Source organism: Curcuma longa, chromosome 11, assembly GCF_044706935.1.
Source record: "Curcuma longa cultivar G26 ecotype Majalengka, Jawa Barat chromosome 11, ITB_CL_G26_1.1, whole genome shotgun sequence".
Lineage (NCBI taxonomy): Eukaryota > Viridiplantae > Streptophyta > Magnoliopsida > Zingiberales > Zingiberaceae > Curcuma > Curcuma longa.
In genome coordinates, this window is record NC_133871.1 from 11,444,441 (window position 1) to 11,466,378 (window position 21,938).

General features: G+C 39.7%; 5 protein-coding genes across 5 annotated transcripts; 3 read left to right on the plus strand and 2 right to left on the minus strand.

The window, feature by feature from the left end:
• Positions 1-1,092: 1,092 nt before the first annotated feature.
• Positions 1,093-2,281, plus strand: LOC141837966 (putative aquaporin PIP2-2). Its single transcript, XM_074725340.1, has 3 exons — positions 1,093-1,411; positions 1,493-1,929; positions 2,020-2,281. Exons 1-3 carry the CDS (start codon positions 1,108-1,110, stop codon positions 2,131-2,133), a joined length of 855 nt encoding a protein of 284 aa, XP_074581441.1. The 5' UTR covers positions 1,093-1,107; the 3' UTR covers positions 2,134-2,281.
• Positions 2,282-2,439: 158 nt separating this feature from the next.
• On the minus strand, positions 2,440-5,482 carry LOC141841769 (uncharacterized). The gene is made up of 3 exons (XM_074729964.1): positions 5,324-5,482; positions 5,076-5,186; positions 2,440-2,838 (listed from the first exon to the last, which is right to left on the minus strand). Exons 1-3 carry the CDS (start codon positions 5,342-5,344, stop codon positions 2,722-2,724), a joined length of 249 nt encoding a protein of 82 aa, XP_074586065.1. The 5' UTR covers positions 5,345-5,482; the 3' UTR covers positions 2,440-2,721.
• Positions 5,483-6,078: 596 nt separating this feature from the next.
• LOC141838858 (protein disulfide isomerase-like 1-4) lies at positions 6,079-10,277 on the plus strand. The gene is made up of 12 exons (XM_074726458.1): positions 6,079-6,672; positions 6,951-7,080; positions 7,529-7,694; positions 7,799-7,917; positions 8,001-8,081; positions 8,571-8,654; positions 8,769-8,843; positions 8,998-9,066; positions 9,154-9,234; positions 9,309-9,443; positions 9,753-9,809; positions 9,918-10,277. Exons 1-12 carry the CDS (start codon positions 6,080-6,082, stop codon positions 10,104-10,106), a joined length of 1,779 nt encoding a protein of 592 aa, XP_074582559.1. The 5' UTR covers position 6,079; the 3' UTR covers positions 10,107-10,277.
• Positions 10,278-12,394: 2,117 nt separating this feature from the next.
• LOC141841647 (glutamyl-tRNA reductase 2-like) lies at positions 12,395-15,622 on the plus strand. Its single transcript, XM_074729830.1, has 3 exons — positions 12,395-12,897; positions 13,776-14,017; positions 14,125-15,622. Exons 1-3 carry the CDS (start codon positions 12,648-12,650, stop codon positions 15,256-15,258), a joined length of 1,626 nt encoding a protein of 541 aa, XP_074585931.1. The 5' UTR covers positions 12,395-12,647; the 3' UTR covers positions 15,259-15,622.
• A 1,022-nt stretch (positions 15,623-16,644) lies between these two features.
• Positions 16,645-21,761, minus strand: LOC141840770 (uncharacterized). The gene is made up of 8 exons (XM_074728834.1): positions 21,458-21,761; positions 20,899-20,958; positions 19,769-19,939; positions 19,494-19,676; positions 19,206-19,336; positions 18,135-18,303; positions 17,902-18,031; positions 16,645-16,980 (listed from the first exon to the last, which is right to left on the minus strand). The coding sequence occupies exons 1-8, from the start codon at positions 21,662-21,664 to the stop codon at positions 16,778-16,780; spliced, it is 1,254 nt and encodes a 417-aa protein (XP_074584935.1). The 5' UTR covers positions 21,665-21,761; the 3' UTR covers positions 16,645-16,777.
• Positions 21,762-21,938: the final 177 nt, after the last annotated feature.

The following is a 21,938-nucleotide window of genomic DNA, read 5'->3' on the forward strand; positions in this document are numbered from 1 at the left end:
CGTGATATTTCTCACAAAATTGATACCAATGGAAAACTTAGGTTGAGAAATTTTTAAATACGTGATTAATTTCAGTTTTCACGAAAAATAAATGGTGGTGAATCGATTGGTCAAAATGATGAGGAACATTTTGTGACTATTTCAAAGAGGAGACGAAGAAAGAAATGGAATCAGATATATTTTTATTTTAATTAGTACTAATATTTTAAAAATATATATTCTATATATGATATTAATTTTTTTAAAATCTAGGACGGATCCCCAATTGGCTACGCCACTTATTAGAGTTTCTTTAATAGTCTGGAAAGACCATTGATACGCTTAAAAATAGTTTAAGAGGGTGGGTGGTTAAGCAAAACACCACTTGGCCAATTAAAAATTTATCTTTCGGCTTTAAATTGTAATTATTGATCAACCAACTAGTTTGGATTTTGGCGGCTAGATTTCTTAAATTTGCTGACGTCTGAACTCCACCGCCGATTCGACTTGCGCCCCAAATCTATTCCCACAAATTCGAATCCAACGACAAGTAAGCCGTCACCTTCTTACCTTCTTTCGCTCCGGACGTGCATTCCCACTGCACGTGTCGGTTCTCTATTCGGCCGTCGAGTGTCACCTGTCTTAATCCGCACATTTTTTAAAATAGCGAACGCTGTCTCACCACCTGGCACCAGCTTGTGGTTGCAAGAATCAACTAGAGTACCTTTCAAATTTATCTGGATAGTGGATGAAAAATTTTCATAGGATTAAATCGAACAACTCTAAACTTGATCGATTCAAAAAATTAAAATTCTAAATTATCTAAAGAACTAAAATTTGGAACATACAATAGTAACATCCGGTGCTATAGTACAATTGTAAAAAGTGAAATAGATTTTATAGATAACAGTGAGGGTTTAGATAAGTCCATGACGATCTAATGATGAGGATTTAGTCGGTCCGGTCGGCAATTTATTAACATCGATGGATCGATCGATCCACAGAGAAATTACAATAAAAAAGCAAGAAAAATAGTGTGGATCGATGCCCATAAATAGCTCAAAGTCTCCGACTTGCAACACACCACACTACTGAAGCTTGTTTGATATCGATTGATCGATCATATTCATGGCGAAGGACATTGAGGGGGCGGAATACGGCGCCAAGGATTACACCGACCCGCCGCCGGCGCCGCTGATCGACGCGGAGGAGCTCACCAAGTGGTCGCTCTACCGCGCCGTCATCGCGGAGTTCATCGCCACCCTGCTCTTCCTCTACGTCACCGTCCTCACCGTCATCGGGTACAAGCACCAGTCCGACCCCGGACTCAACTCCACCGACGCGGGATGCAACGGCGTAGGCATCCTCGGCATCGCCTGGGCCTTCGGCGGCATGATTTTCATCCTCGTCTACTGCACCGCCGGCATCTCCGGTGATCCATCAATTACTTAATTACTCTGCTTCCAACGAAATGCCCACAAATGCATCCTCTCTCGAATTCATCTGTTTGCAGGTGGGCATATAAATCCGGCGGTGACGTTTGGGCTGTTTCTGGCGAGGAAGGTGTCGCTGGTGAGGGCGGTGCTGTACATCGTGGCGCAGTGCCTGGGGGCCATCTGCGGGGTGGGGCTGGTGAAGGGGTTCCAGCGGGCGTTCTACGTGCGCCACGGAGGCGGCGCCAACGAGCTCAGCGACGGGTACTCCAAGGGAACCGGCCTCGCCGCCGAGATCATCGGCACCTTCGTCCTCGTCTACACCGTCTTCTCCGCCACCGACCCCAAGCGCAACGCCCGCGACTCCCACGTCCCGGTTTTGGCTCCGCTTCCCATCGGGTTCGCAGTGTTCATGGTGCACCTCGCGACGATTCCGGTCACCGGCACGGGCATCAACCCGGCAAGGAGTTTCGGAGCCGCGGTCATCTACAACCAGGACAAGGCCTGGGACGACCAGGTAATTAATTAATCGAATAAATAAAAGAAAATTGTAATGGTAAAAAAAAGTCACAAATAATGACGTGGAATATTATTCGGATTGTGGCAGTGGATCTTCTGGGTGGGCCCGTTCATTGGGGCTGCGATCGCAGCGGCTTATCACCAGATCATCTTGAGGGCGAGCGGTGCCAAGGGATCGGGTTCCTTCCGCAGCAACGCTTGAGCAATGGAAAATTAATAATGAAAATATGTATGAAATATAAATAATTGCTTGTTGCAATATTCTCCATTTCACTTTCAACTGTATCAAAACTAGCAGACGTTTACTACTTGTATCCTCGTTTATTTAAGCTTGCCTCAAGTCTTTCACATCTCATTCACGCCATCAATTGATTTGGGTGCAGCAGTTACCCGAAGCTAGCCAATTATTGAATATAGTTATGGTGGGCAAAAGAACAAAGGAAACATGAAAATAGTTGGAGAGAACAAGACGCAAGCACACTGCTTATGCAGATATAAAATATTACTGTACTTCTTAATTCATTTAAATATTTCTTCAATCCATCTAAATATTATGAAATGAAAACATTATGCACTTCTTAAGCTTAATTTCTGGTGCAGACATTGGATTTTTGCCGTGTAAAACTTCAGCAAACATAGATTCAGGTCGACATTCAAGAGTTCAACAAAAAAAAGGACCAAATGATAGCATTAACGACATTAACATCATGCCAGAAAAACAACATTCATATTGAAGCAACTATAACAAAGCCTGCTTTGCAAAGTGAAGTAAAATGTTCAATTTTACTCGCTACCATCCTCGTTTGCTTAGGTAGACAACAAGCTTCCCCAGCGTCATGTCTATACCTTTGTTCCACATGTGAGGAAATTCAGAAGAAATATTTTTCCCAAGCATGTTCTCTATAGGCTGCAAGGAGCAAAGATTGCAGATCACTAACATAAACTGCAAACATGCAAAACAGTATAATACACGACTTGTTATTAACGTCTATCATGCATAAACTACACAAATTTTAGGGTCTATATACTTTATGCCATCATCCTTGGCTTATCAAACAGCTCATTTTTGGTTTCCAAAATTCTGGTGGTGGAGGAAATCATTAGCAACTCCATTGATTTGTTGTTGAATAAATTTAGTTCCTTGCCAGTTATGTACAAAAATATTAATTTAAGGTGCATGCTCAAGGAAGGATAAAAGCATTGAGAAGCCATCCCAGGTAAAATAGCAAAGGTGGCTTGATCGGAGAATAAAAACAAAAAGGTGGAATCAGACCATATACCATAATGAATATTGTAGGTGCCTTGAGAGCAGAGAGCAGCATATATTCTTAGGCCAAATACATGAAGCACATGTCCATTATGTATGCATGCACATGTTTATATTAGAAAATTGTGGTCAACCAGTTTCATATCTTTCTAAAAAATAGATGATTAAACTTTCCACACCGTGTAAATTGAAATTTTTGTGGACAACAATGAAAGGTTGACATCTTTTTTCATAGGGCCTGGGCTAATTCTGACCGGTAGGAAGAGTACCTTTCATGGACACTGCAGACATCCACATTAACATACTATCTTGAAGAAAGCTAGCACAGTACGACAAGAATAATCATGAACATGAGTGAGGCCTCCAAACCAAGTTTTATTCTGGTGTTAACTTTGTGTCTTGTGTTTACTTTCTTCATTTCCATTGTGATTATCCTTGACACAATCAAACATATAAGCACACTCATATTACTCATTATTTTTATGTTTATGGGAGGTTGAATCAATGGTTCACTTTCTATTCACCTCTTTCACTCTAGCCAAATCATCTATGTTAAATCTAGAAAATAATGTTCTAAGGTCAACCATATTCTTTTGATGTGTCGACAATATAGTTTGAGTTAGGTGTTATGCATTACTGATATAAGCAACAGGTGTGGAAGAACTTAAAAATAGTGCATATGGAGCTTGTGGATCTTGTTGACTCAACGGGCTTGAGTTGTGTTTAGCTTAATGGCTCCTTCTCCTGAACAAGTGATAGAGCTTTGGAGGAGCTCAGAGGTCTCCAGGGTATCAAATATTGAGTGGTGGTTGTTGTGAACATGAAGATCATGTGCTCGATGATTTGGGGACCTAAAATGAATGGTGGAGCTTTGGAGGATCTTGAACAACCCCAACGCATAGAGCATCAATTGAGTGGCATGGAGGAAGCTCGAGGAGCTAGGTGTATCTGATCGCTTGATGACATGGATCAAGGGAGCTAAAGACCTAGAGGCATGAGAGTCACAAGAGATAATGGGAGTGAATATAACCTTGGGAGTAAATCTCCATGTTCTCATTTAGCAAAAAGAAAAAAATTAAATCTATGCTCGTGTTGGATACTTGTACTTGAGTCTGAGTGACATAAGTTTTTACCTATTGACTTAGTTCATTAGAAATGTGTTAGCTTCGACAAGTTAATTCCATAGTGTACCTGAACTAAGCCCCATTCACACTATTGATCACCATAAAGTACATGCGTTATCCATCACATGGCTCTAGGATTAGTGGCTAATTATACCCACATCACCCATCATACAAGGCCAGGGAAGGCATTTTAAGCGTTCAACTAAAGCCCTTGTGGGAATTGAACTAGCAACTCCAATTGAATGCCCTAGCAGCTTGTTTGAAACTATTAAATTTGATGACCTTGAAATTTATATAACTAATGGAGTACCCAGTTGTGTTCAATATACAAAAGATGGTGATTAACATCATCTTACCTCAGATTGCGATTTAAACATTTGGTCAAACTTTTGTTTGACAACACTTAGGATTTTGTGAGATTTAAAACTCTACAAATAGCATCAAATATTTCTGTTACAATTCTAAACATATGAAATGGAATTCCAATCCTCATTCCATAATAAAAATCCAAACATAAAAAATTGGCAAATAATTCTGTTCTATTATGGTCATTATAACAATTCCCTGGACTTAGTTTGCCACTCGCCAAGGATTCAAATCACGATACTCAGAACCAAGATCAATTGCAAGACCAGTAGGTTTGTGATCCGAGATGTAGAGCAATTGAATGAAGACATGAACTCCAGGATAATGAATTGCCTTCAATTTTATCGAATAAACGGATATACAATCAAGGAAGGAAGTCAAACCTACCTCATAATGAACAGGAACGTCGTAAGCAATCGATCTGTGTATAGCCTTTCGATTCTCCAGAACGACCAAAGCCGTGAAGGTTGCTCCTAAGGCTGCGCCAAGAAGACGCTCCTGCAGACACATACACCTCCATTAAGCCAAAGTCTCACGAACAAAATGCAAGAGATGCGGACTTGGATCGATAAAGCGCAGGGAAGAAGAGAGAACAACAAAGCGAAGAAAGAGAGAGGGAATCTGTTGAACCTCACCTGAGTAACAATGCTGATCATGATCGCCGCCGACGATTCTTAAAATTGAAATTGCGAAGGAAACGGAAATGGATGATAAACTACGGCGGCGAAGCCCCAATTCTCCAATTGTATCGAACCGGCCAGGGTTAACAGGGCAGGCTGTTTCCCGGATTTGTCTGCACCTCCCTACTGGATAAATTGGTCGGATCCGATATTAGAACCAGTTCACGGACTAAGTCGGGTCGGATCCGACTCGAGTAACGGGTGACTAGGAAACTGACCTGGTCAATCTCAATTTCTTGGTCAGCGATGGAAAGGACCAATTGGCTGCCCCTAAACATTGGTGTGCTGACCGCAAAGGTACGTGGCATGCTACTCTATCCATCTCTTCACATTCTTTTAAAACCTGCAAGTTTACCATTGTTCCCAATCATCGCCGTCCAATTTAGTATCAAGGGCCAGATTGTCGATCTCGCCTTTAGAAACTAGTAATTGTGATCCCGCTCTATTGCCCATGTGTCAACAATGACTCTGACTCAATACACGTGGTACAATACTAATGGCCAAAGGTTCAGTAGCTACGTTGCTCCTGCCAATGGCTAATCGCCATGTGTCTTAGCCGTCTCAACTGAGTCAGTTGAGTCTGTTTCGTTTCACCCGTAACGGACGGTGCCGTTCTTAAGCGTCTGTTTGGGAGGAGGTGAGGGAAAGGGAGGGAAAGGTAAGGAAGCTCTTACTGTCTTCTGTCTCTCTCTCTCTGACCTGAGAAGAAACATGGCGACTCGAGAACTGATTCTCGCGTTCGCGATCTCGTCCCTGCTACTCTTCCATGCTGTCCTCGCCTCTCCCTCCGCTTCCGTTGGCAAGGGAGGCTCCGATCTGGACCTCGATGATGAGGACCTCAGCTTCCTCGAGGAGGAGGACGACGGATCCGCCGCTGCTCATCGCGATGATGCCTTCGAACAGCACTCGGACGAGTCGTATTCGGAGACCGAAGAGGATGGTGAGTTCGATGAACATTACCCTGACGAAGGCTTTGACGGAACCGACCACGAAACGCACGAAGCCACGCCCGCGATCGACGAGACCGACGTCGTGGTGCTCTCCGACGGAAACTTCAGCGACTTCGTGTCCAAGCACCGGCATGTGATGGTGGAGTTCTACGCGCCGTGGTGCGGTCATTGCAAGGCCCTCGCGCCGGAGTACGCCGCGGCGGCTACGGCCCTCCGCGATGAGGACGTGGTTCTCGCCAAGGTGGATGCCACGGAGGAGAACGAGCTTGCGCAGCGCTTTGAGGTGCAGGGTTTCCCCACCGTAATTTTCCTCAACGACGGTGTCCACAAGGACTATAATGGGCAGAGGAATAAGTAAGTGCTTCGATATTGTCTTAGCCCTACCAATAGATCTGGGCTTGTCCGCCCCAATGCGGGCTGACCTACTTGATTGCCTTCAATAATTAATTTTTGCAAAAATATCCTGTCTCGTGATTTTTTAGTTACCTAATATCACTTTTATTTCTATATTCCTATATATATTTCACTTCTTTTTGTGTACCATTTCTCATGCTCGTTTTCTGATAGGAGTTCCGGCTTTAGCTTTAATTCTCTGGTATAATAGCACAATATTAATTATGTTTATCGACCAGGGACGCAATTATCACCTGGATCAAGAAGAAGATCGGACCAGGTGTCCAAAATATAACTACCGTTGAGGAGGCAGAAAAGATCCTGACTTCTGAAAACAAACTTGTCTTGGGCTTTATTGACACGTTGGTGGTAATCCTATAATGCGTTTTGATTTCTAAGGTTTATTCGTTGGGCATATTCTAATAACTCTAATACCAAACACAACTCGAGCTGTTGGTTCATCCCCTGTTGAAAGATAGGAGAGAAAAAAAATGAGTTTGAACTTTTGATTTTGTCTCCTATCATTGTTGATTGCGGAAAATTGATATCTTAGAGTCATTAACAACCTTTATCTTTAGTTAGTGCCCTTAACTCTGTCTATTATTCGGACAATGGATGTTAAAGAGGATCAAATGCATATAATGTCTATGCTGGTTGAGTCAATATCTAAAGAGGATCAGCTATATTCTTGAAAATACATTGATGTAACCTATCATCTTTTACCAAAAGGCTTTATGAAACAATCTGCAAAACATTTTTGTCAAGTATAACCAGTTTTTTCAGATTAGCAAGTTTTATATGCTATTAATTTCTTTAGGGTGTTGAAAGTGAGGAGCTTTCTGCTGCTTCAAAACTTGAAGATGGTGTCAACTTTTACCAGACTTCCAATCCTGCTGTTGCAAATCTTTTTCACATTGATCCCAACTCTAAACGTCCTTCTTTGGTGCTATTGAAGAAGGAGGAAGAAAAGATATCCTACTATGGTATGCTCATTTGTGTTTCTATTTGAAGGTTGTACATGTGAAATCAAGTGTGAGAGCTAGATATTGACTTCTTGTTTTTTATTTTTTTTTTCAATTGATTATAGACGGTAAATTCATAAAGTCAGAAATTGTTGATTTTGTATTCTCCAACAAGCTTCCTTTGGTGACTACATTTACAAGGGACTCTGCTCCAGAAATTTTTGAAAATCCTATCAAAAAACAGGTTGACCTTAAAACACCATAAATAGTCTTATTTGTTTCAACCAAATGTATTTTATTGACTGGATTATGCCATTTTTTACTCAGCTTTTGCTTTTTGCTACCTCAAATGATACTAAGAAAGTCATGCCAGCATTTCAGGAGGTTGCAAAATTCTTCAAGGGAACGGTAGGTGGTGGTACTTGATTTCTGCAGTTTCTGTTTCTTGCAAATTGTTGAGAAAGATTATCATTCTTTCAATCAACTTCATAATTTTTTTTCAAACCGAGACAAAATCAATTGTTCTGTTTGTGCTGACTAAACAAATGACTATGATGACCTGTTCAAGTAAGTGCTGTTTCTAAGTGATGAAAAGGAGTATAATATTCCAATAAATAAGTCAATGTCAATGATAAGCCATGAAGAGCTTTCTGAGTGTCTGCCACAAGAAATCTGGCATATTGTGCAATAGATTATTTCCCAGCTACTTGTTTGATTGATGATATTCTGACTAAGAATGCAGTTTTATCACTGTAATTTCTTAGTTTTTTTTCATCCATTTTAGAAATTATTGCTTTTGTTCTTTGATACAATGCCTAAGATTTAGGTGGGTTTGTGTACTAATCCATTTGTAGTTTCTGATTGGTGAGTTTCTTTTATTTATTTATATGTCTATAGCTCATCTTTGTATATGTGGAGATGGATGATGAGGATGTTGGCAAACCAGTGTCAGAATACTTTGGAGTAACTGAATCTCCACAGGTAATTGGCTCTCTTTTTTGATTCCTAAGAGTCGTTATCGCCTCAATTTTACCCAAGGTGGTTCATTTGTCATCTTTTGTACCCTTATGAATATTTGTTTTATGTCTTGTCTAGGTTTTGGGATACTTGGCAAATGAAGATGCTAAGAAGTTCATCCTTGATGGTGAAATCAATCTTGGTACTGTGAAGGTGAATGTCCTTGTACCTGCATCCTAGACTAATACAATGATTTTCAGTAATTTTTAACTCGAATTATAGTGATATTTATAGATCAATGTGCTAATTTTTGCATGTTATGCTATCCATGAACTCTAAACAATATAATCTATTTTCTTGACTTTAGAAATTTGCTGAGGATTTTGTGGAAGACAAGCTCAAGCCCTTCTATAGGTCCGACCCAATCCCCCAGACAGTAAGCTCTGCAGTTTTCCACTTAAGTTGTGATTTTCTTTGCGAATGTTTCATATACTAGAAGATAAGTTTTTACTGATTTGCACAGAACGACGGAGATGTGAAAATTGTTGTTGGTAAGAACTTTGATGAGATTGTATTGGATGAGTCCAAGGATGTCCTTCTCGAGGTAAATAATTCATCTATCTGAGGGATGTAAGCCATTATCATTTGTATTTTCTTATTGATTCACATCTTATGCAGATCTATGCACCGTGGTGTGGACATTGCCAAGCACTAGAACCAACATATAACAAGCTTGCCAAGCATCTTCTAGAAATCAAATCTCTAGTGATAGCAAAGATGGATGGTACCACAAATGAGCACCCTCGGGTCAAGGTCTTGAATTCAACTTGTGCTTAGTAATCCCTTCACAGTCTGATTTCCAATTTAGTTTTAATTATACTCGTGCCATAATTCATTTGTTGAATTTGCAACTTAAGGATTGAGTGCCAATTAAACTAAAATATTATATTTATCGTTCGGTTCCTTCTCTTAAGCTTTGTGAATATGTTTAATTCAATTGCCAACCTACTCTAAGGACACATGCATGAGTTTTCAATGTGAATTTTTGGCTTGGCTAAGGCATGTCCAACATCTAAGCTCACTGAATATGGAAGCTAACTTGATCTATTTAACTGGTTGCAGAGTGATGGTTTCCCAACACTTCTCTTCTTCCCAGCTGGAAACAAGAGCTTTGAACCTGTAAGTTCTAACTTGATGTTGTAGATTTCTTCTCTCTCATCTCTTCCATTTCTTCATGAGCCTCATATCACTTGAAGCATGACAATGACCCATTGTTCATTCTCGCAGATCACAGTTGACACAGATAGAACAGTCAAGGCATTCTATAAGTTTATCAAGAAGCATGCAACAATCCCGTTCACGCTCCAGAGGCCAGCATCAGCTGAAAAAGAAAACTCATCGTCAACCATCGAAGAGGAAACCCCCGTGTCAGCTGGCGAAAGAAGTGCCAGTACTGAGGTGAAAGATGAATTATAAATCTATAAGGTGTAACATTGATGCCGTAGCAATCCACCTTAGTAACATACCTGCAGTTTCTTTGCCGAAAATCCTACCTATTTAAATTCCTCGTCTTGAGTTCAACATGTACTTGTAGAAGTAATCTTTTTGATCAGAGGAATAAACAAGTCTTGATGCGCTCTAGAGAAATAGGATGATTCATCAGAACTAATTTTCTCTTTCTGCCGAACTAATTCTGGTTTTAGTTGATATATCTGCCTGTTTACTAAAGCACTCCTGCTATTTTTTTGACCTTTTTGCGTGCGAAAGGTGTCATCAAGTAGAGAATGGAGTGCTAAACAAATGTCTCTTGTTTTTCCTGAGGGTTGAAAGATTAGAATATAAAATTTCGCACAAAATGTATGAAAATTATATTGAAAAATGAATACATTTAGATTAAAACATTTTTAAATTTATTTAGAGCATATGGTAAACTAAATCATTTGCCATAAAAAAATTCAACTAAAACCGACTATATCCAAAAAAAACCAATAATCGAAAAAGGGAAGATTAATGCCAATTTTGAAAGCGGACGTGACTCCCACTTTGGATCCGAATGCACGTCAACTCTTCTTCTTCTGTAAAAAAGGTGGATCCGCCACCTTAGCGGCCCCACACGATTGGCCCCACGATCATTTATGAGGAGGTAAATCTAGAAATTGTAATGGGTAAACTTTTTATAGTAATCGACTCCACCGCCGAAACTGTCCCATATCAGAAAACCCCCTAAAGGATTTTTTGGAGGCACGGTACCAAGGTTGATAAGAGCATATTGTTGAAACAGCACTTTAGCCGAGCTAACACATGAATCGCACAACACCTCAGTCAACAAATATATGTTGCTAAGAGGATTTGAACTCGAAACCTCAAGCAACAAGTGTCTCCATGCTTACCACTTTGGACACTTCAACACGCCAACCCTTGCCTTTGGATTGATTAAATGATTCGATTCCTTCTTCTGATTTGTTCTTCAATCTCGCTTCAACTTCACCACCTCAATTAGCCATTCCGGTTACTACCATGGCCATGGCGTCGCCGGCCGGAGCAGGAGCACCCCCTGCATTGCTTCCTTTCGTGATGCTCTTCTTCTTCTTCACCTCACGGTCACCTCCTCTCCGCTTCCGCCGGCGGACGCGCAGCAGCATGCCGGCCACATCTCCCTCGCGCCCTCCCTCTCACTCTCGGTGCTGCTTTCTTCTTCGTCGTCTCCGCCACCAGAGTCCCCTGCTCTCCCCTCCCCTTCTCCAACGCCAAAGTCGTCGCCTCCTCTCCCCTCCTCCTCTCCGCCTCCGTCGTCCCCGGGCAGCCCCGTCTTGCCTCCGACTCCGCCGTCGACATCCTCCCCTGAGCCCGCGGCGGCCGACGACCTCATAAGCGACCGCGACACGACGAATGGAGCAGGGGGAGGAGGAGGTCGAATGAGCGGCGGCAAGAAGGCGGGCATCGCGGTCGGGGTATTAGCGGCGGCGGCGGTTGCGGCAGCGCTCGTCGTGGTGTGTTTGAAAAGGCGACGCAACGAGCGGCGGTCGGCGTACACCTCCACCGGTCTCTACGAGATCTTCTGAGGCGCCGGCGAATTAATTCGATTCACGCACATAACTAAATGGAAAGAAATTTTTATCGAAGAAGAAAATTTCATCCCATTTCTCATTTTCTTGCTCGAATCTATAATATGATTATAGTCTGAAAGCTACGCGCAGATAATTAAGAACTCTTCCAAATCGACAGAAGATGAATTTTACTTCTTCAGTTTTAAAAGTTCAAATATTGCTGCCATATTTTTCAACTATTATCTACAAATAATAAATTGTTTGACCTCGCCAACTATCAAAGGCAGGCGCAAATATCTTTTCCAAAAATATTTTTTCTTCCTTTTTGAGAAAAAGAAATAGGATACGTAATAGTGGAATCGGTGGAGAACAGGAAAGCTGATGATGGAGCGTGGAAAGAACACGCACCAAAATTGACCAATCAGAGAGCGGGTATGTCATATCTTCTTTATCAGACACTCACCACAATTACCCGATCCAAAAATTAAATTAGTTCGATCTTTCTTACCCATGATATACCGTGATTTTATTGGTTAGTAATTTATAGAACCTTCGTTGAATGATGATAGTACTTGAGACACGTAAGGAAAAGGAGTACATGCATTTATTTTATTACCGGGTCGACGTGCCCCGCGGACCGCCACCTTCAGAATTTTTTAATAAGGAAATTTCCTTTTTTATTTATTAATTTCTATTATTTTCTTTCCGTCTTCTCCTTCGTCGCGCTGCCTACGACGACCAACTCCACACGCACATTACCCTAAAGAGGAGAGCAGGAGAGGAAGAGAGAGCGAGACGATTCCAGCCAGTTGATTCCCATCCTCTCCTCTCTCTTCCGATCGCATTCTCTGGTTTAATTTGCTCTCTCTCGTTCCGCGTATCGATTGCCAGATTTTTCTTTTCTTTTTTTTTTCCTTCGGGGTTTTGATTCAGTGTTAGGGTTTCCTACTCCTGCTTAGAGTTGTTGTCTATGGCGGCTTCCAGTGGCGTTTCCACAACCCTTGCAGGGACGGGGCCTTTCCTTCGAAGCAGCTCTTCCACCAGGGCATTCTCCTCTCCGAGGAGTTCCGGTGGCTTTTATCGCGTCGGTGCGAGAGGACCTTGGCGGAAACTGGCTCTCCGGATGAGCCCGCGTTGCGACGCCGGGGTGGATCTCGAGGAGAGGCAGTCCGCAGCAGCTAGCGCCTCGGCGCTTGAGCAGTTCAAGATCTCCGCCGATCGTAAGTAACAATTCCCTTCGCTTTGTCGTTTTTACTTTTGCCCCCATTTTCACGTTAGAAATCTATGACTTAATTCTTCGAATGAAGATCTATCTGTCAAAGCTAGAACTTTACTGGTAGGAAAATTTTCTTTTGCCTCTTTTGCCGTATGTTGAAATTTATGCTGCCAGATGTGCGAAAACGATCTGGGTTATCAGTTTTGGCGGTTGAGGGTTTGCCTGCTTGGATTTGTGAGATTAACAAATTTGTTTAAAAACGAAAGTAATGCTTCCGAAGTTCCTAGTTTTATTTGAATATTTTGAGACATGAGATTGTTATGTTTTGAATGGGTAGTCGCGATTCCTATCTACACTTTTTTTTTCCGTCTGTGCGTGTGTGAATATTAACCCTATTCCGGAGTTAAAATAGGGATTTTGATGATGATCTATTTTTATTTCTTTGTCTTCCTTAGTTGTAGCCTTCCCTAATTTCCAGAAATGCAGCACCCCTGCTTGTTCTAACTGGGTAACTGGAATTTTTTCGTATGATTTAAGTAGGTTAATCTGACCATATTAGTCGCGTCTAGTTCTAAGGATGATGGTGCATCCTCGAAAGCTTCAAAACTCTTACACGCTTGGGTTAGACTTTTGTGAAGCAGTTTGTTTCTCTCCAATAAGTAATATCATTCTAGTAGTTCGGCATCCAAATTATCTCACTATACATATTCTCCTTGAGCTGCGCTACTATATATGCTACTCATTGTGTGAGGAGAATTTTCTTCGTATGAATTTCCTCATAATTCTAACCAATGCTATTTTCAACTTGAACATGATTTGGAAACAGTGATTCAGATGTTTATTCCACATAATTCTCAACTTATTTTGACTCTTGATTTGCAGGTTATATGAATGAAAGGAGCAGCATAGGTGTTATCGGTCTTAGTGTTCATACAGCACCAGTTGAGATGCGTGAAAAACTTGCTGTTCCAGAGGCACAATGGACTCGTGCTATTGGAGAATTATGCAGTTTGAATCATATAGAAGAAGCCGCAGTCCTCAGTACCTGCAACCGAATGGAAATATATGTGGTTGCCTTATCTTGGAACCGAGGAATCAGAGAAGTTATCGATTGGATGGCAAAGGTATTTAATTTTATCATTTTTAACAAGTACTTACATATGTCTGCATTGTGATTCCGTCCAACTTTTTCATCTTGATCGATGTTCATTTCCTTTTGTAATGTGTATAGACAAGTGGGATTCCGGTAGCTGAGCTTCGAGAGCATCTTTTTATTCTCCGCGATAGTGATGCCACCAAGCACCTGTTTGAAGTAGCAGCAGGGCTTGACTCTCTTGTATTGGGAGAAGGTCAGATTCTTGCTCAAGTTAAACAAGTTGTAAGAGTTGGGCAAGGCAGTGGAGTATTGGGAAAGAATATTGACAGGATGTTCAAAGATGCAATCACAGCTGGAAAACGAGTTCGCAATGAAACCAACATTTCATCTGGTGCAGTTTCTGTGAGTTCAGCTGCGGTTGAGTTGGCTCTTATGAAGCTTCCAAAGTCACATTCAACGTCTGCAAGAATGCTGGTGATTGGGGCTGGCAAGATGGGGAAACTTGTTATCAAACATTTAGCTGCAAAAGGGTCGAAGAGGATCGTGGTTGTGAACAGATCAGAGGAGAGAGTTAATGCTATTCGTGAGGAAATAAAAGATGTTGAAATCATCTACAGGCCTTTCTCTGAAATGTTCGCTGCAGCTGCAGAAGCAGACGTTGTTTTCACGAGCACTGCATCTGCAACGCCACTTTTCTTGAAAGAACATGTTGAAGCTCTTCCACCTGTGGACGAGGTAGTCGGTGGTGTTAGACTCTTTGTGGACATTGCTGTTCCTAGAAATATAGGATCTTGCATTGCAGATCTTGAGCATGTTCGAGTCTATAATGTTGATGACCTCAAGGAGGTGGTGGAAGCCAACAAAGAAGATCGATTGAGGAAGGCAATGGAAGCTCAGTCAATAATCTCTGATGAATTGAAACGGTTTGAGGCATGGAGAGACTCTTTGGAGACTGTCCCAACCATCAAGAAGCTAAGGTCATATGCAGATAGAATTCGTGCTTCAGAGCTCGAGAGATGTTTACAGAAGATTGGTGGTGATGCTTTGACAAAGAGAATGAAAAGAGCCATTGAGGATCTTAGCACCGGTATTGTGAATAAGCTGCTTCATGGTCCGCTGCAGCACTTGCGATGCGATGGCAGTGACAGCCGAACTCTTGACGAGACCCTAGAAAATATGCACGCACTTAACAGAATGTTCAGTCTAGATACTGAAAAAGCAATCATAGAGCAGAAGATCAAGAACAAAGTGGAGAAAACCCAAAGTTAAGCTGGTTTAATGAACCTTTTGGAGAAAGTGGTATTTGATATTATCTGCTCGTTTCCAGTAATTCCTTTTGTCAGTCTCCTCATCCTACATTTCACATGCTTCAATAAGAGAATTTCCTCAAATCTAAATCTCGGATTCACCTAATATTGGAGTCTTATCCTTTCCAAATTATTTTCCTAGAGAGATGGTAGATGCTTCAAGGCGCAGGCATACAGGCAAGGTCATTTATGGATAGCTTATAGTTTAAATTATGGGCAAAAATTGAAAGGGGTGTTTTTTTTTCATCATTGTGAAAAAAAGCATCCTTGTTGAAAAAAACAGGGTGTTGTATCCTAACTTTTCTTTTCAAATTATCTTTTTTTCATCTAACTGGTCCAATATTATTGTAATTGTTTTAATTAAAATTGCTCAAAACTATGGCACCTTAAATTAGTTTTAGCTCATATTACAATAACAATATTCGAATGGATAATTTAAAAAGAAAACTTAAGGTGAGATGCATTTTTTATGAAAGAAGTCTTTTTGTTTTTTCTCATTATTATTTAAGTACATTGGTGTTTCACTCTTAATAATTTTTTTCATTAACATAAGTTTTTTAGCTAAAAAATTTGATACGTATCTCTTTAGTAGTATTAACAAGCTAAAAGTGAATAAAATAATTGTTTTAATCTCAAATTCATTAAATTGATTTTTAAATTAGTCTGTGTCATTAGAATTAGCATAAAATATATCTATCTAGGGATGGATATAACTTTCAAGTAGTTTGTCTCTTTGATTAATCATCTGTTATAGAGGTGATTATAAAAGATCTCTATTAATTAGTGATAAAGAAGTTATTTTGACAATAATTTTAAAGTTTGAGGTAGTAGTAAAATGGCAATTGTAAATTGTAAAATTGTTGGTTGTAAAATTGTTGGTATATATATATATATATATAACTTTGTTGTTAATTTGTAAGTTTAAGATAGAATTGGGCGAAAAACACAAGGATTCCAATTATTTCAAGATTAGTCAATAATCCGCTTAATGCGTGGGTGTTTATAGTGTAATAATTAAACTTCTCCTCTATAAACATTATTGCTGCAACATGCTACAAAATCAGACCAAATCCAATTTGGATAAATTTTAACTCAGCTCGATTTCATCTCCGGTGCGAGAAGCGATTTTGAAGTTCAACTCGAGTGATTTCACCCGGAGCATGAGATGCAACTCTTTTACATTCTGGAAGAATTAAATCACATGATAAACTTGCCAGGCAAACTAATAGCTTTTGCCAAAAAAAGGAAATGTTAAAGGGCAGACTGAAAGAAGTTACAACAGTTGAGGACCCAGGAATTATTAACATACGAACTTGGAGCAGAAAAGTTACTAGATGGACTTTGCAAGGGTTACTGAAAATATATTTATGGAATTATATGGTACTTTTACAGTCTGTTTCTCTGTACAGAAATGCAAAGTTTCCCCTCTAATCTTTCAAGTTTTCAAGATCAATAGATGCAGCTGATAATGTTAAACAAACTTAAGCCGCCTCAAGGTTGAGTTTAGACAGGTCCTGGGTCAATATCTCGGAGAACACTTGTGAACTTGCTCCATTAACATCTTGGCCAACAGGCTCCTGGAGCCGAGGTGGGTGAATCTCACCTGAGATTTCGAGCTCCAGATTCCTGAATTCTTCTTCAATGTCTTCGTCGTCCATGTCCAGTGTCTGTAAGGGTGTGGATTCTGCAAGAACAAAAAAAGGAATCTCCATTACTAAATATCTAAACCTGAGCCCCAAAATAAGTTGGCAAATTATATCCTATGAATCATGAACCACTTTTTTCCTTGCAGTTGAGAAATTGATCAAGCAAACTCTATATTTCGCTAGATTATCATGCTATTATAATCATTTTTAACAAATTTAATTCTATCTTCAGGAACCTCACTGCATCTATACATGGGCAAGCTCATAGAACCTAGAAATATCTACCCTATGCTATCTTGTTTGCTGAAAGGAATGATGATTCATACAGTAAATATATGTGAGGATGACAATATTGAACGGACCCGTGCCATGCACCAACTTTCTATGAAACCACCCCAAAGGTCCTGGGTCATATCGAACTTGCTAAATGTTCTCTTTATTTGTTTCCATAGGTTATTTGAAAAATAAAGCAAAACTAACACCCACCTTGCTGTAACATTATTCTCTTCTATTCTTTTTTCTACTCCCTAACAAATAATGACCGTGGTCGCCGGGCAGAATTAATGGGTTGGGGATGATAGTTTGTCTAATAGGGCTAAGATGGGCAGTTTTCCTACCGAAGAGGGAAAATGTAAGGGAGCAAAGAGTATGGAAATGAATTATAGGGAAAGGATATATTGGGGGAAAGAAACTAGGAGAGATATCTTTCCCATGTTTCCTTCAGGGGAAAGGAGGAAGAGAAGTTAAATTTGTGAAAACACTAAAAAATGACAAATTTGTTTATCTAGGTGAAATTGGTGCATTTCACCCAAATCAACATTTTCTGTACAATTTGGGTGGATGGTTTTGGCCAAAATTGGGAAATATTTCCCTAACAGAAAGACGGCCTAAATGGCCAGGAATGGTAATGACTATAAACCCTTCATGATTTGTCCTGTTGAAAAGATGTGAGGCATTACCTAAGACGTCAGCGACTTCCTTTTGTGCTTTAATATGTTCATCAAGTTCTTGGAGTTGGTCCTGCACTTCCTCCACGTTAATGTTACATTCCCTTATTGCTTGAACACCTACCTGGATAGCTTCAGAAACCTGATAGTTCAAGGTGAAAGAGAACCAATCATTGATTAGAAATATCTTCAAGGAGTGAGTGAATAGATACATTATCAACCAGTCATTTCCCCTTGAAAGTAACCTTCTTAGTAGATTCAGCATCAGCAATGACACTGAGAACTTCCTCCACCCGTTCCAAAAGGGAAGTGTGTTTTGATCTGGTTTCTGACAGCAATTTGGACTGTCGTATGTGCCTGTATGCAGCTTGTTTGTTTCCCAACTTAAAGGATGCCAATGCCATTTTCCTAGAACTGTAGAAAGCACAAGCAAATAATGCTGAGATCATTTTTTGCAGGTTGTTAGAACAGAAAAATGTACTTCATGTTCTAAAAAATATCCATAGGTTTCTCTTCCAAATAATCGAAATGTAAATTTGCAGATATCCTTTAGAGCTGGTTTTTTTCTCTCCAATTTTTTTTTTTTGAAAACTAGAGTATCACATAGTTTTCTATATACAATTGTCGTATTTGGAATTCGCTTCCTTAGGTGTTCTAATACATTGAAGTTGCAATAGCAACTTTATAAGAGAATGAAAAATGTAAAACAATACTTAAAGTGACTCGGTGCTTGAGGAATATAACAACCACAGGTAAAAACACTAACGCATGCATCAACAATTACCATTTCATACTTACAGTCATCTTAAATATTCATAGACAAGATAAAATGTAGACCATTGAGTTACAATTTCAGGTAGACCAAAAAGGTAATGGGTAATTGTAGGAATATAACTTAGTCTGACAATTCCTATTGTGCCAAATGGGTAATTATAAGGTTATAACTTGGTCACTGAAAATTCCTATTGTGTTAAACACGCATCAATAATTGGCAACCAGATAAGAAATAAATGTACGGAAACTAAGATGTATGAAAGTAACATGTCAGGTCATGTGAAAATGTTATTGGAATCATAGAGCCACCAAATCAAGTTCGCTAGCAAATAAACATAGTACAACATTGCAGTCTACACTAGTCATGTCACGAGATCAATATTCAACAATATACACCAGCTGAATTTTCTTTGTTAGCACAGCACTGGAGAAGCTTAAACTATGGGATTCTACCTCTCCAGATTAGTATTCATTAAGTACTTTATTTTAGATTAATATTCTATCTCTGATGTAACAGAACTAAGGAGGAAGAGAAAAATTACAGCTCCCAACGGCTATCAATCACATTAATTTGCCGCTGCAACTTTTCTGCTGTCCATACTAAATGTAAAGCATCATAATCCAGGCTGGAGACACTTGGTACAGGAGCTGGCACCAAAGACACTTTCACACCCTAGAGGAAGCAGCCAAAGTGAATAAACAAAAATTATCGCATTGCATGAGATTGATTTTTAGTGTGCATGCTAACGTAACATAGGACACTGAAATGTTAAAGCATGATAGTGAGGGTGTGACAGTTATAATATTTAAATGATGCACAGATTATTTACCTCAATAATCTCTTCCTTCCTTATTGAGAGATATTGTGCTTTTCCATTCTCACAAAGATAACTTGAGATCAAAGAAGCTTCACCAGATCCTTTACAGGCAGTCTTGAACTCATCCATTGTGACAACACAAGTAGAAGTCCAATGCTTTTCAGCAAGATTTTTAATAACATTAGAACAATATTCCTGCAATACTCAATGGACCAAACCGATCTTTTATTTTAAAATGTAACATTTATGAGATTGAACAAATTGATAAAACAAACTTTGCTACTTACTTGAAGTAGTGGCTTAAGGACGAGACACTCTTCAACACTATCTATTAAAGATAATGATCTAAATGCACCAACAAGTTGCCCTGCTCTTCTAAGCAACCGATAGATACGGCTGCTGGACGGATCAATTAGATCTCGTCTCAATAAAATATCACCATTGCAATACATTTCTTGCTGAAGTAAACATTTGAGTAAGGTAAGTCTATAATTACAAGCAAGAATCTTAACACTACAATTAAAAGAACAATTCCAAACAAGAAATTTGTTTCAGGTAAAGGTGTAACTTCCAGACAACATTGAGTTTACTTCAAAACTAAGATAACCAAAGTATTTTACAGTCACTCCTGCAACTGACCATGATCTAAATTCTGTATCCTTCTATCTACGTAAAGACTTGATTTACTAATCTCAACCATCTATTTCCAAAGAAGTTAACAGTTAGGAGATATACAATCTCATTAAGCATTAATAAAAGAGCTTCTTAATTTAGATGTCTCCAGTGAGAGAGAGACTCTTCAATCTGTTTAAATTACCGAGCACAAGTCCAAATATTACTTTAGGTATTATAAGTTGGAAAAAAAATCAATAAAATCTAAATGCAATGCATATATATATTTTTTAAAATTGTGCTCCAAAATACTAGGGGAAAAAGAGCTGGATGCAATCATGGCCAGGTGGCCACCTGATCTTGGAAAGAATCAGGAACAGGCAACTAAATGGGACAACAAGGTTTAGATGTAACTATTAATAAAATCATCTCTCTCTCTCTCTCTCCTAGGTAGAACTTTAAGATGAAGTTATAACTTTCTGGCTGACAATGGGACAACATTTCTTAGAGCAGGAGAGAATTATGTACTCACAAAAGATATTTTTCCAAGAAACATTGGCTCTCCCACAAATATCAATGCTAGAAAAAAAAATAGTCTTCTAGACACTAGATGAAATGATATGTATATACATCATTCTCAACATGCAATATCAAGTTTATGTTGGAAAGAAGCTGGCAATGTTCAAACTACATAAATGATGGTAGGCTTAGAATAGCATTACATAATGTATTGACATAGAATAAATGTGAAAACAAATCCAAAGAACATGAAATCACATGAAGGATAATGATTAATTAAGCTTACCAGGACCCTGTCAAGGCACAAGGGAGTCAATCCTCCTCTAGAAAACCATGTATTCTTCACCTAAATTGTAGAGCATAAAAGTAGGTATAATCATAACTCATAGCTCATTAGAATACCACATAGCTAAATTGATCACCAAAGAGGTTAATAGATATTTCCCATATGGTTATTTGTCAAAACCAATTATGATAAGCAGGATGTTATGGAGGGAAAAAAGGAGAAAAATACCAAGCTGCATAAACAAAACATATTTCATGGCCAAATGGCTATTATTAACTTAGGCTTCAAAATGAGCAAATATACAACTGTGATTGGCATCTTTCTAGGATAAAAATATAATAATTCTATATATAAATCAGGAAACCCAGTGTCATTATTTGTTGAAGTTACACTAGTGAATGAATTTTAAGTATAAACAGAGAAAATGGTCACTATAATTATCATTCGGAGCAGTGGGTGAATTAGTCCAACTGAAGTATAAAATTATCCATGTAGCAGAAATAACTCAACTATCCTCCTCTCACTCCAGTGATAACCTAAATACACCCAAATCACAGACCTCGGAGAGTCTCAGGGTGCAGACGCCCAGACGGCGAGCGACTCTGATGATGAGATCCCGCCAGAAGACAAATTTGGGCTCCCAATCCGTCCGCTGCCCGCTGAAGGCTTTGAAGCGGGCTACCGCGGTGACCTCGTCGTCCCAATCCGGCACTTCACTCCTTACGAACTCCTCTACCGTCGAAGAAGAAGCGCTGGCCCGACTCATCGAGATCAATTCATTGCGAAATCTTGTTCACTTCTTGAATGGAGAAATCGATCCAGAGGGGCGAGGTCGAGCGGGTGTCCAGGAGACGAGAGGCAAAATCTGGGAGGGTTCGAGAAAAGCGAAGAGGTCGATCAAACGAACATTTTCATCTCCACCGTGAAAATCTTTCCGCAGTTTTTATTTCCGTCCGCCCAAGTAAACAGACTCTCAGGTAAACAGCGACTGAATCTAAGGATTTAAATTCAACCACATGGGCCAGATGGGCTAGAAGCTT

Excerpts from the sequence above, each read along its gene's own strand:
- LOC141840770 (XM_074728834.1), bottom strand. The coding sequence starts at position 21,664 with ATGAGTCGGGCCAGCGCTTCTTCTTCGACGGTAGAGGAGTTCGTAAGG. Across the intron at positions 19,337-19,493 it reads GGAAGGAAGAGATTATTGAG|GGTGTGAAAGTGTCTTTGGT; the intron begins GTAAATAATCTG and ends TGCTTCCTCTAG. Across the intron at positions 18,032-18,134 it reads ATGCTGAATCTACTAAGAAG|GTTTCTGAAGCTATCCAGGT; the intron begins GTTACTTTCAAG and ends TTGAACTATCAG.
- LOC141838858 (XM_074726458.1), top strand. The coding sequence starts at position 6,080 with ATGGCGACTCGAGAACTGATTCTCGCGTTCGCGATCTCGTCCCTGCTA. Across the intron at positions 6,673-6,950 it reads TATAATGGGCAGAGGAATAA|GGACGCAATTATCACCTGGA; the intron begins GTAAGTGCTTCG and ends TTTATCGACCAG. Across the intron at positions 9,235-9,308 it reads CCAAGGATGTCCTTCTCGAG|ATCTATGCACCGTGGTGTGG; the intron begins GTAAATAATTCA and ends CATCTTATGCAG.
- LOC141841769 (XM_074729964.1), bottom strand. The coding sequence starts at position 5,344 with ATGATCAGCATTGTTACTCAG. Across the intron at positions 5,187-5,323 it reads TGATCAGCATTGTTACTCAG|GAGCGTCTTCTTGGCGCAGC; the intron begins GTGAGGTTCAAC and ends ATGTGTCTGCAG. Across the intron at positions 2,839-5,075 it reads ACGTTCCTGTTCATTATGAG|CCTATAGAGAACATGCTTGG; the intron begins GTAGGTTTGACT and ends TGCTCCTTGCAG.
- LOC141841647 (XM_074729830.1), top strand. The coding sequence starts at position 12,648 with ATGGCGGCTTCCAGTGGCGTTTCCACAACCCTTGCAGGGACGGGGCCT. Across the intron at positions 12,898-13,775 it reads GTTCAAGATCTCCGCCGATC|GTTATATGAATGAAAGGAGC; the intron begins GTAAGTAACAAT and ends CTTGATTTGCAG. Across the intron at positions 14,018-14,124 it reads TTATCGATTGGATGGCAAAG|ACAAGTGGGATTCCGGTAGC; the intron begins GTATTTAATTTT and ends TAATGTGTATAG.
- LOC141837966 (XM_074725340.1), top strand. The coding sequence starts at position 1,108 with ATGGCGAAGGACATTGAGGGGGCGGAATACGGCGCCAAGGATTACACC. Across the intron at positions 1,412-1,492 it reads CTGCACCGCCGGCATCTCCG|GTGGGCATATAAATCCGGCG; the intron begins GTGATCCATCAA and ends ATCTGTTTGCAG. Across the intron at positions 1,930-2,019 it reads ACAAGGCCTGGGACGACCAG|TGGATCTTCTGGGTGGGCCC; the intron begins GTAATTAATTAA and ends GGATTGTGGCAG.